General features: G+C 49.5%; 1 protein-coding gene across 1 annotated transcript in view; it reads left to right on the forward strand.

Annotated features, from left to right (window-relative positions):
* The first annotated feature begins 1,667 nt into the window (after positions 1-1,667).
* PAPPA (pappalysin 1) overlaps positions 1,668-12,554 on the forward strand; it is a 709,179-nt gene continuing 698,292 nt past the window's right edge. Inside the window, exon 1 of the mRNA XM_085612107.1 lies at positions 1,668-2,286. Within this exon, the coding sequence (XP_085468233.1) occupies positions 1,911-2,286 (376 nt within the window). The 5' untranslated portion in view covers positions 1,668-1,910. The remainder of the gene's footprint in view (positions 2,287-12,554) is intronic.

Here is a 12,554-nt window from a genome sequence, read left to right on the forward strand (position 1 = left end):
CACGCTGGAACACTTGGATTAGCGCCGCTCAGAAGCATTGAGGGGCACCCGAGCAGGGGGACCTCTTTTCGAGATTGCATCACGCTCAGGGAGGGGATAAAGAAGGGACGGGCTTTTGTCGGTGAAGGGCATTCAAGGCAGGTTGAGGTGCAAGTGTTCGCGAGCCTCGCGGGTTGGGGGTGCAGAGGTTAGAGTTCAGAGGGGCTACCGGGAGGCGTCCGGCGTCCTTTTCTGTGGTTTTGAAAGAAGCTTGGAGGTGTGATATGAACCAGAGTGGCTAAGAGCCCCGGGCAGATATCCTGACAGATAAGTGTATGTCATACCTGGGTTGTTGTAGGGGTACCCCCGTAACGGGAGGCAGCAAGGGCGTGGGGGAGGGGACGGGGTATAGCCCGTGAAAGCTTGAGGGTAAGGTTGAAAAAGGGCACGTGGGTCTGAAGTGTGTCGGTGCCCTCCCCACAAACACCTCGTCGCTCCCTGGCTCGTGCAGGCGTGGGTATCCCGTGGAGCAGCGGGGGGAGGGGCAGGCATTGCCTAACTGCCTGAACAGCTCCTGCTCGGAAGGCTGGAAATCAAAGGAGAGGTGACGGCTTCATCATTACCCTCATCATCACTACCACAGTCTCGCTGCGGCTGTGCGAGGACCCCCTGCAGTATTAGTGGCGGGGCGGTGTGGGGGGGCAGCTGTAGCTCAAGAAGTCGGACTTATTATCACATCTGTTTGAGGGACGTTTGAAAAAGTGAAAGAAGAGGGGCGCAGAGTGCCTGCCTCGACTGCATCACAGCTGGCTGCAACGCCTCGTTCCCGAGCAGGCTGTCTCGAGGCGCCCCGCGGGTTGGGGGGCATCTATAGTGTGGGTGTCTGGACTGCAATTTGTGTCCAAGGGCGGCTGGAAGGCAAGGAAGGGGGCGCCGTTTGCCAGCCTCACCACCGTTGACATCATCACCTCATCCGTCCCCGGGTTGTGGAGGAGCAGGGGAGGGCAGTGCTGAGATCTCTCGGTGCCTGTGTTTGTGGAGGTCTGTGAGCGGGGCACGGAGTGTTAGCCGCATCATCATCGCGTTACTCCTGCCTGGGCAGTGCGGGGGGCGGGGATCCCCTGGGACGTCTGATTGTCCGTGGTTAGTCTCTGTCAGGACAGCTGCCCGCTCCATCCTTCTTGATTTGGCTGGTGTGAGTGGACTGTGATGGGGCCCCAGCCACCCGGGAAGAATAGCAAGCCCTTCTTCACTCACCCTCCTAGGGGGGCTCCCCCCTCCCTTCTGTGAGGGAGTGGGCTCTGGGGAAAAGTAGGGGTGGCTTATATTAAAAAGAAAGGGGCGAATACCCCACAAGAAGTGGAAGGGGGCATCTAGTTTTGGGATGGGGGACTGAAAGAGCGAGAGACTCCGAGACCTGTACTTCCAGGAGAGGCGAATACATCAGGGAGGAAATTCAAATCAAGTAGTGAGGAGAGGGGACGCGAGGGAGCTGCCTCGACTGAGAGGCAAGAGGCAGGGAGGGAGCCAGGGGACAGAGCCCCGCAGGAGCAGCGGGATACGGGGAGCAGCACAGGTGAATGAGGGCGAGATCCCCCAGGGGAGCCCAGCGCTACAGGGGCACGGGGAGCGCGGAGAGGAGTACAGGGGTAGGGTGGGGAGCACAGAGAGCACGGAGGGGTGCAGAGGGGAGTTCAGAGAAGAAGGATAGGGGAATCGGCAGGACAGGACAGGGGTACGGAGAGGAGGAACGGGGCGCGGGAGGTACGTGCGCTCTGAAGCCCACGGAGCAGCAAGGGGGCGCAGCGGGCACAGGGGCACGTGGGGACGGAAACCCGGTTAGGAGCCCCGAGAGCAGCACAGGGTCACGGGGGCAGGGGAGGCTCCAAAGCTGGCCGGTCGGGAGGGATCGGGGGAGGGGAAGCTCCGGGATGCGGCTCTGCGCCCTGCTTCTGCCGCTCGGGCTCCTGTGCGCAGCGCTGGCAGCCGGGCACCGCTGCGGGATGGACGAGCGGTCCCTGCGGGCGCGCCGGGACACCCGGCGCCCGCGACCAAGCAGCGCCCCACGGGACGGGTGCGCCACCAGCCTCGCTCGGGGCCGTCGCTCCACCGGTGGCCTGGAGCACCGGCACAGTCATCGCCGACCACGACCGCCTCGGGGCGCTCCGGAGCAGAGGGCGCTCTACTTCAATGGGCACGGAGGGCAGCTTCGGCTCCGAGCTGGCTACGAGCTGCCCAGGGACAGCTTCACCTTGCAAGTCTGGCTACGACCCGACGGAGGGCAGAGATCACCGGCCGTCATAGCAGGTAGGTGCCACCGGGTGGGCACATGATGCTGGCATATATGGGCACCAGTTGTAGTATGCCATATACAGCATTTGTAATAGTTCCATCTTGTGTGCAATGCATGCTTCATAAACGTATGCTCAACAGATGCATTTTTAATACATTCCCAGTGCTTGCATGAATAATGTATACATGTCTATTACATGCCATTTCAGCTCCAACGTGTTCAGAGCGTGCATGCATAACTCATACATCCCTAGGAGGAGTATATTAAAAAACAATGCACGCAAAATAGCTGTATATAAAACACATCAGTGGAGCCTGTGCCGTATCACCCTACAAGGGTGCAGTCGAAACATTCCTAAAAAGCGCCCGCCTGACAGGTGCATGTTCAGGAATGCGCCGTCCTGCGGAAGGCACACAGACATGCGCTGGAAGTATCCCCGTTTAATGCTCGCATGCAAGTTCCTGTGCTCGACATATCCTCGGAGCATGCGCGCATAACAGATACGTGTCTGTTACTTGCACGCACAGGACATGCATGTCCAGAATATATATGTTTAATGAATAGATACGTTGCATTCAATAGATAGCGCCTTGCTCTGTAGATGTGGGCCAGGGAGATAAGCATTTAATAGTGTGTTCCTGATACATGGCTGTCTAATAGATACACGTTTGACTCATACACGTTGAATAGTTCTGTGTCAAACATACATGTTGAGTGGCTAGAATACTTTCAACACTAGGTTCATTGCGTATGCGTACGTTTAATGGATATATGGTCAAATGAAAGTTGCTTATAAGGAGCACGGTCAGGTGACTTGTATGTGTTCAAGAGAGACGTATGTTTGGCGGATTTATGGTCAGTGCATGGGGCGTTCACTAGACTTGTGTTAGCTTGTGAATGTGAGTGTGCACTATTCTCGTGTGTCCTAATGCAGAATTCTTCGGCACTGCTTTGAGGAATGTTGAGGGCTGCAGACTTCATATCCAGTTAAAGGGATGTTCTCTAATGTGTCGCCTCTACTTGTTATGGCGCCTCATGCCCGCTTCAAAGCGCATGTTGTATATGCACCTTGGGAAAGTTCCGTTTCACGCTCGAATCTCTTACAGTCTTCTTTTGGTCTTGACCTGAGAAGATTGAATACATTGATGTAGTAAATCACGCATCAGCTGGAAGCGCGAGAGCTTGCGTAGTGTGGAAGCGGGAGTCCGAGAACCCCTGCGCAGTCACAGTGCATAGGACAGCCTGCCCCAGGCACAGGCGGCACGCGCTGCTCTCACTATGTGCAGTTGGTACACTTCCCTGTCTTCAGTACAGCTTGCAGGGCACAAGACTGGCGTAGCAATAGCCCCCGCGGTGCGGGGTGAGGGGTAGCGAGCCCCAAGGGGGCCCCTTCGACACTGTGCGTGGGTAGCAGACCGCTGGCCTGAGAGGTCCTGACTGGGTCCGGAGTGTGTGTGTGTGTGTGTGGGGGGGTCCCCTTCGTGTACTTTGCAGGGGGGCGACAAGTTTCGTTATGTCACTGTTCCTGTGAGCAGGTGCAATCTCATGGCTTGATATGCAATTTGCAAGGCACTTTATGGATGTCTGCTTCACTAGGTATGAGCAGGTGCAAGTCCAATACATCACAAGATATACCCACGAGGACACTGAGCGGAAGGTCACCCTGCTTACACTTGGAGGGAACCAATGCCGTTTTAACGACTGACGAGATGAAGAGGGCAATGCATGGGCGTGGACTTAGCTAACACCTACTGGGTGTGCACAGCTGAAGGAGTAATGGCTCATAGCACCATCGTAAATACAATGCCTTACTAAAGGCTATCAGTAGCATGACACAGAAGGGGCGGGGACTCCACTTCAGCTAGGCGTGTGCGGCTTAAAGAGCAGGGTCTGACTAGTTGATGCTTCTTGGAGGCACTAAAGGGAAGGGTGCCTCAACACACACTAGGTGTTTGCAGCTGAAAGAGGAGTGTCTGACTAGCTGATGCCTCTAGGAGGCACTAAAGTGATGGGAGCTCAACTCAGACCAGGTGAGAGCAGTGTCTGACTAGATGATGCCCCTAGGAGGCACTAAAGAGATGAGGACTCAACTCAAACTAGGCGTGTGTGGTTGCGAGTGCAGCGTCTGACACGACGATGCTTCTAGGAAACACTAAAGGGATGGGGGCTCAACTCAGACTAGGCGGGTGCAGCTGAAAGAGCAATGTCTGATTAGATGATGCCTCTAGGGTGCACTAAAGGGATGGGAACTCTACTTCACAGTAGGCCTGTGTGGTTGAGAGTGCAGAGTCTGACTAGATGATGCTTCTAGGTAACACTAAATGGATGGGGGCTCAACTCAGACCAGGCGGGTGCAGCTGAAAGAGCAGTATCTGATTCGATGATGCTTCTAGGAGGCACTAAAGGGATGGGGACTTTACTTCACACTAGGCATGTGCGGCTGAAAGAGCAGTGTCTGACAAGATGATGCTTCTAGGAGGCACTAAAGGGATTAGGACTCTACTTCATATTAGGCGTGTGCGGCTGAAAGAGCAGTATCTGATTCGATGATGCCTCTAGGAGGCCCTAAAGGGATGGGGACTTTACTTCACACTAGGCATGTGCGGCTGAAAGAGCAGTGTCTGAGTAGATGATGCTTCTAGGAGGAACTAAAGGGATGGAGGCTCAACACACACTAGGTGTATGCAGCTGAAAGAGTGTCTGATTAGATGATGCCTCTAGGAGGCTCTAAAGGGAAGAGAACTCTACTTTACAGTAGGCGTGTGTGGCTGAGAGTGCAGTGTCTTACTAGATGATGCTTCTAGGTAACACATGGTAGGGGGGCTCAACTCAGACCAGGCGGGTGCAGCTGAAAGAGCAGTGTCTGACTAGATGATGCCTCTAGGAGGCACTAAAGGGATTAGGACTCTACTTCATATTAGAAGTGTGTGGCTGAAAGAGCAGTGTCTGATTAGATCATGCCTCTAGGAGGTACTAAAGTGATGGGGACTTTACACATCACACTAGGCATGTTCAGCTGAGAGAGTAGTGTCTGACTAGATGATGCCTCTAGGAGGCAATAAAGGGATGGGGGCCTCAACTCACACAAGGTGTGTGCAGCTGAAAGAGCAGTGCCTAACTCGATGATGCCTCTAGGAGGCACTAAAGAGATGGGGACTCTACTTCACACTAGGTGTGTGCGGCTGGAAGAGTAGTGTTTGACCAGATGATGCTCCTAGGAGGCACTAAAGAGTTGGGGGGCCCCTCTCACACTAGTCATGTGCAGCTGAAGGTGCATTGTCTGACTAGATGATGCTTCTAGGAGGCCCAAAAGGGATGGGGACTCTACTTCACAGTAGGAGTGTCTGGCTAAAAGTGCAATGTCTGACTAGATGATGCTTCTAGGAGTCACTTAAGGATGGGGACTCTACTTCACAGTAGGCATGTGCAGCTGAAAATGCAGTGTCTAACTTGTTGATGCTTCTAGGAGGCACTAAAGGGATGAGGACTCAAGTCAAACTAGGCGTGTGTGGTTAAGAGTTCAGTGTCTGACAAGGTGATGCCTCTGGGAAACACTAAAGAGGATAGGGGCTCAACTCAAACTAGGCGGGTGCAGCTGAAAGAGCAGTGTCTGACTAGATGATGCCTCTAGGAGGCACTAAATGGATGGGGATTTAACTCAAACTAGACGTGTGCAGCTGAGAGTGTAGTGTCTGACTAGATAATGCTTCTAGGAAACACTAAAGGGATGGGGACTCAACTCGGACTAGGCGGGTGCAGCTGAAAGAGCACTGTCTGACTAGATGATGCCTCTAGGAGGCACTAAAGGGATAGGGACCTTACTTCACATTAGGCGTGTGCGGCTGAAAGTGCAGTGTCTGACTAGATGATGGTTCCAGGAGACACTAAAGTGATGGGGGCTCAACTCAAACAAGGTGGGTGCAGCTGAAAGAGCAGTGTCTGACTAGATCATGCCTCTAGGAGGCAGTAAAGGGATAGGGACCTTACTTCACAATAGGCGTGTGCGGCTGAAAGTGCAGTGTCTGATTAGATGATGCCTCTAGGAGGCACTAAAGGGACGGGATCTCTACTTCACAGTAGGCGTGTGCGGCTGAAAGTGCAGTGTCTGACTAGATGATGCCTCTAGGAGACACTAAAGTGATGGGGGCTCAACTCAAAGAAGGGTGGGTGCAGCTGAAAGAGCAGTGTCTGACTAGATGATGCCTCTAGGAGGCACTAAAGGGATAGAGACCTTACTTCACAGTAGGCGTGTGCGGCTGAAAGTGCAGTGTCTGATTAGATGATGCCTCTAGGAGGCACTAAAGGGATGGGATCTCTACTTCACAGTAGGCGTGTGTGGCAGAAAGAGTAGTGTCTGACTAGATGATGCCTCTAGGAGACACTAAAGTGATGGGGGCTCAACTCAAACAAGGCGGGTGCAGCTGAAAGAGCAGTGTCTGACTAGATGATGCCTCTAAGAGAAACTAAATGGATGGGGACTCTACTTCACACTAGTCGTGTGTGGCTGAAATTGCAGCATCTGACTAGTTAATGCTTCTAGGAGACACTAAATGGATGCAGACTCTACTTCACACCAGGCATGTGCGGCTGAAAAAGCAGTGTTTGACTAGATGATTCCTCTAGGAATCACTAAAGGTATGGGGACTCTTCTTCACTCTAGGCGTGTTTGGCTGAAAGTGTAGTGTTTGACCAGATGATACTCCTAGGAGGCACTAAGGAGATGGGCGCCCCTTTCACACAAGGCATGTGCGGCTGAAAGTGCATTGTCTGACTAGATGATGCTTCTAGGAGGCACTAAAGGGATGGGGGCTCTACTTCACAGTCGACGTGTCTGGCTCAAAGTGTAACATCTGACTAGATGATGCTTCTAGGAGGCACAAAAGAGATGGGGATTCTACTTCACAATAGGCGTGTCCGGCTGAAAGTGCAATGTCTGACCAGATGATGCTTCTAGGAGGTACTAAATGGATGGGGTCTCAACTTCACAGTAGGCGTGTCTGCCTGAAAGTGGAATGTCTGACTAGGTGATGCTTCTAGGAGGCACTAAAGGGATGGTGACTCAACTTCACAGTAGGCGTGTCTGGCTGAAAGTGGAATGTCTGACTAGATGATGCTTCTAGGAGTCTCTAAAGGGATGGGGACTCTACTTCAAGCTTGGCGTGTCCGGATGAAAGTGCAATGTCTGACTAGATGATGCTTCTAGGAGGGACTATAGGGATGGGGACTCTACTTCACACTAGGCGTGTCTGGCTGAAAGTGGAATGTCTGACTAGATGACGCTTCTAGGAGGCTCTAAAGGGATGGGGACTCTACTTCAAGCTTGGCGTGTCCGATGAAAGTGCAATGTCTGACTAGATGATGCTTCTAGGAGTCGCTAAATGGATATGGGCTCCACTCACACTGGGCATGTGCTTCTGATAGTGAAGTGCGTGCCTCAACAATGCTCTTAGGATGACACTGAAGGTATCGGTACTCAACCCACACTAGTAAGTAAGTACGTTTATTTGTATAAGTTAATAAAAACCTTTACAATATTCACATAAACGACATGGCACAGCAAATCCGTTATTACAAGCTCGAAGAGCATAACTTAAAACAACTGATTCCTGGTCAATGTCAGACAATAAAAAGCTAGGGCTTCGATTTTCCGATCAAGCAATAAAATATTCCACTCCAGCTAATTAAGTGTACAAAACTTAAGCAGAAGGACAGTTCATTCAGTGTGCAACAAAAAATACTTGGTTTCTTGGCTGTTAGACTGAAATCCTGTGTACGTTATTAGCTTAGATTAACAGTTTTACTTAGTAGCTCAGCAAATGCGTCCTCTAAAGGCTAGTCCAATGTAAAGAGGATGACAAGGTAAGCACAAACCTCTATGTTAACCTTAAACGGGTTTTCGCAAGTTTGCGAATTGCGATCTCATAAAGTGCATAGTACATTGTTCATGCAGGTAAATGATTCTAAGTCTCGCGATTTTTTTCACATAAAAGAGAAAAATACAGCAAAATCTGTAAGTACAGGATCAAAGCGCATAACTTAAAACAATTGATTCCTGGTTAATGTCAGACAATAAAAAAGGCAAAGCTTCGAATTTGCGATCAAGCATAAAACATTCCACTCGAGCTAATTGAGAATAAAAATTTCAGTGGAATGACAGTTCATTCAATGTGCAAAACAAGTTACTTGGGTTCTAAGATATTAGACTTGAATCCTGGATGCTTTCTTAGTTTAAGGTAACAAGCAGAGTTATTAACCATAAACAGGTTTTGGCAAGTTTGCATATTGCTATCTCGTAAAGTGCTTGGTGCATTGTGCTTGCAGATAAATAGCTGTAGGACTCTGTATTTGTTAAACAGCCATACGGATGAATTTTAAAAGTTTAACATCGTGTGTTTACCGTTTCGTTATTAACCTTAAACGTGTTTTGACAAGTTTGCGTATTGCAATCTCATAAAGTGCCTGGTGCCTTGTGCTTGGAGATCAATGCCTTTGGGTCTCTTGATTTGTTAAACAGCCTACCGATGAGTTCTAAATTTTAACATTGTGTGATTACCGTAAAAAGGAGGAAAAAAGGCAATATTGTGGGTAGGGGCCGGTTTCGGTAAGTGACAAAACCAGGTTTAAAGCTCTGGTTGCTGTACGCCAGATCTCTGATTTTTTTCCCCGCCGCCTCCATGAATGGTACAAAACGACACAGCAGCTGTATGTCTCCACCGCCAAGGCTTGCCTTCACTGCTTCTCTACAGGATCTTATCCTCTTGTTTTTAAAGATGGGTTTCAGAAGCAGTCGGCGTTCATGTTGCAGTTCTCAGCAGATACATAATAGATGTAGGACACTCGCTTCCACTTTCCCACATAAGCGGCACTTAGTCGCTGTCGATAGACGCTTCCAAGGAGGGAGCTGCGGCAAGATTGGGAAGATGCCCATTCAGAAGCGTAAATATTTTTCCTTCGTTGAATCCTGCGCCTAAATGGGACCGTGGAAGAGGCCTGGCGTAGCTCTGCAGCATGAACCATCCGTGGGCCCTTCCTTTGAGCGCTGACTTGTCTCCACCATAGACAACCTGAAAGTGCCATGTCTGATTAGATGATGCTTCCAGAAGTCAGTAAATGGATATGGGCTCAACTCACACTGGGCATGGGATTCTGATAGTGCAGTGCCTGCCTCAACAATGCTTCTAGGATGACACGGAAGGTATCGGTACTCAACTCACACTAGGCGTGTGCAACTGGAAGAGCAGTGTCTGACTAGATGATTCATCTAGGATGGCACTGAAGGTAGGGGGGCTCCACTCACACTAGGTGCTTACATCTAAAGATTCAGTGCCTGCCTCGACAATGCTTCTAGGATGGCACTGAAGGTATGGGGGCTGTACTCACGCTGGGTACGTACAGCTAAAAGGGCAGTGCCAGCTTAGACAGTGCTTCTAGTGTATGGGCTGTGCGTGATGTAGAATGCATCACGTATATAATGAGGAAGTAATGAGGACAAATTAAGATATTTCTCCTTGTTACACCTCACTGTGGAAAGCATTGCATTTTAACACATTCTTAGGTTTACTAGCTTTAGCAAATTTGAGAATTCACCAAAATCCATGGGTGGATGCATGTGAACGCCCAAGCTCCACCCGCGGAATTCCTCAGACACAGTGTAATGCAACTCAGTGCAAGGGGCTGTGCTGCATTACTTTTTCTTTACACTGCGACGCAGGATGGTGCAAATCGCCCCCTTGCGTGACTTTGTCTCAATCCCAAGGAATTGCATTGCCTTGTGACGGCTTGTGTCATGCAACGACAACACAAGTCTTCAGAAAATCAGGGGCTAGGAGTGTAAGGTGTGGATACATGCCCTGACATGCTGGTACACTGGTAGTGCATGGGGAGTCTACGCTCACAAAGGTATGTGATGCACAGATATATAACCTGTCTTGATGATACCATTAGAACAACATAGTGGTCTCAATTCACTAGGACGGTAAGGTACAGGTGGATCGCCTGACTAGATGATACAATGATATAAGTGGGACCAGAGAGTCTCACAAGCCTTTGTTTTGGGGAGATGAGGAGTGCACTATTTATCATGCTGCAACCTCGCCTCTTTTTTAAGCATAGACCAGTTGTTTATTTTCGATTCATGAGATTCTCTCTCAATTCCTAATCACCTGTGGTAGAACCAATTTGCCTATGTCATGTATGCTCCATTGTATTTTGTGTTGTGGCTCAATAAAAATAGTTTTCACACTAAAAGAGGACTCTGTAGTGATATTGCCACCCCCATACTTTGCTAATGTAGCTACAAACTAGCTTCCTTGTATTCCAGGCGCACCATGTCTGACAGGTGTCGAGCCATCCTAGCTTCTTGTATGTGGTCCTTGGTACCCTGCTTGCCTCCTACTTTCTTTGAGTATCTTCATGCCATCCGGGTTCCTACGGTAGTTTATACGGCTCGCAGTACCAGGTAGTCTGAGGTCTTGCTTAGCACCAGCTGCTTTGCCTGGCAGCAAAGGGCTTCATAAAGTGTGGGCGCTCTTCTGCTCCTTGGGGTGGTGTATCCCTAGGGGGAGTTTGGACACAATGAAACACATTAACCCCATACTCTCTTCCTGTACGCGGTTTTTCGATCACTTCTTTCCATCGTTCCAACAAGAGCCCCCCCCCCCAGCAAAAATGATGCCTCTATCTCTGCCCCCTTCTCGCTGCTGTACTTGCAAGATTTTGTGAGACTTAGCTCTTCTGTGCGCCTTTATCTTCATCTTTCATCGTTGGCATCCTCTGCTGCCGAGATGTCCTTTCTTGATGTGCCTGCAACATGATTGCCATGGGTCTATAATGTCACTAGCATTCTGAGGGGGGGGGCTGCATTGTCTACTCTGTGATGTTATTGTGCGTTAGGACGTCTCCGGGGCTTAATCAATGGAACAGTCAGGTGTGTGTCCTTGAACGAGTACCCCCCTAGAGCATCTGCTAAACAACAGAAAAACTGAATGCAATTCTTTTTTTGTCACATGAAAGGCTTTAAACATTATATGGGCAGGTAGGCGAAAATGAAAAATGTTATGATAAACTATGGCGGAGGTAAGAAGTGAATGGCTGCTTTGGTGTTACAGTGAGGTGTAAGCTGAGGCTGTTCTGGGGAACGCCAGTGTGTCTCGGACAGTGGGGACATTATTGGTGTCTCCCTGGGCAGTGGGAGGTATTCTAAGGTCACGCTGTGACACAAAGGGCTGGTTTAGGACGGGAAGTTTGATTAGGGTGGAATTTTTCAACAGGATTTAGGTGTGATCCCAGCTAGGGTGACCAGATTCTCAAAACAAAAAACGGGGACAGGTCATAGACATAGAAGTAGGACTACGGTTTGCAGTAACCATCGACATAAAAGTAGGACTATTTGACAGCTGTCATAGACATAGAAAAAGGACTACAATTACAGCTCACTCCACAGACCGAGATGAAGCATTACAGACAACAAATCCGCTTTCTTTTATTGGCAACCCTCTCCTTCACACAGCAGCATTAGTACTTTTTATTACATTTACACTTTTAAGGACTATAGCATATATTTGCCAAAAATCAATAAAACATCACAGGCTAGCAAACGCCAGATTTACTAGCTTTATCAATGCTCGTTTCTATAGCTGCACGTCACCACCACACAAAGTACAACTCACCAATGTTGCTTAGTTGCTCATGACAGAAAAGCATGGGAGGTAAACTGCGGAATGCTAAATTGCCAAATGGCAGCCATGGACCAATATACAACAAAAAACTTCTCTCCAGGTATTACTGCCTTAGGGTCTTAAGGGTGGCAAAGGCTGGCCGACCACACAGTCCTCCCACATTTGCGTAGTCACTGCTGGGATGTCATGTTACCTTACTGGGGTATGTATAGTGCACTCTAGCCATTGGTATCATCTCATAGTGCAATAGTGTGAAGACCTGAGCAAAAAGCTCGAGCAGCGCTGCTCGCCTCTTCCACAGGCGTTAACCCTGCTCCTTTAAGTCCTTTCCAGCTAAACAGTTTGCGTGATCTGAAAGTTCATTTAAAAGGTCAAGTCATAGCTTTGATATGGAGAACACAAAGCATGCATCAATTGGTTATGAATAAAACATGCAATGAGCAATGCATTAATCCTTGCACGGTATGCATAAGGGCTACTGAAAAGTTTGTATGACTATGAATACAAGCTACAGGATGAAGAAATATTGTTTTATCCAAAGAAGAAACTTTGGCTGGCACGATGACGTAGGTGGCGCTGCGTGTAAAATGTCTCTCTTCAAAGGA

This window comes from Triturus cristatus, chromosome 1_2 (assembly GCF_964204655.1).
Source record: "Triturus cristatus chromosome 1_2, aTriCri1.1, whole genome shotgun sequence".
In the NCBI taxonomy this organism is placed as follows: Eukaryota; Metazoa; Chordata; class Amphibia; order Caudata; family Salamandridae; genus Triturus; species Triturus cristatus.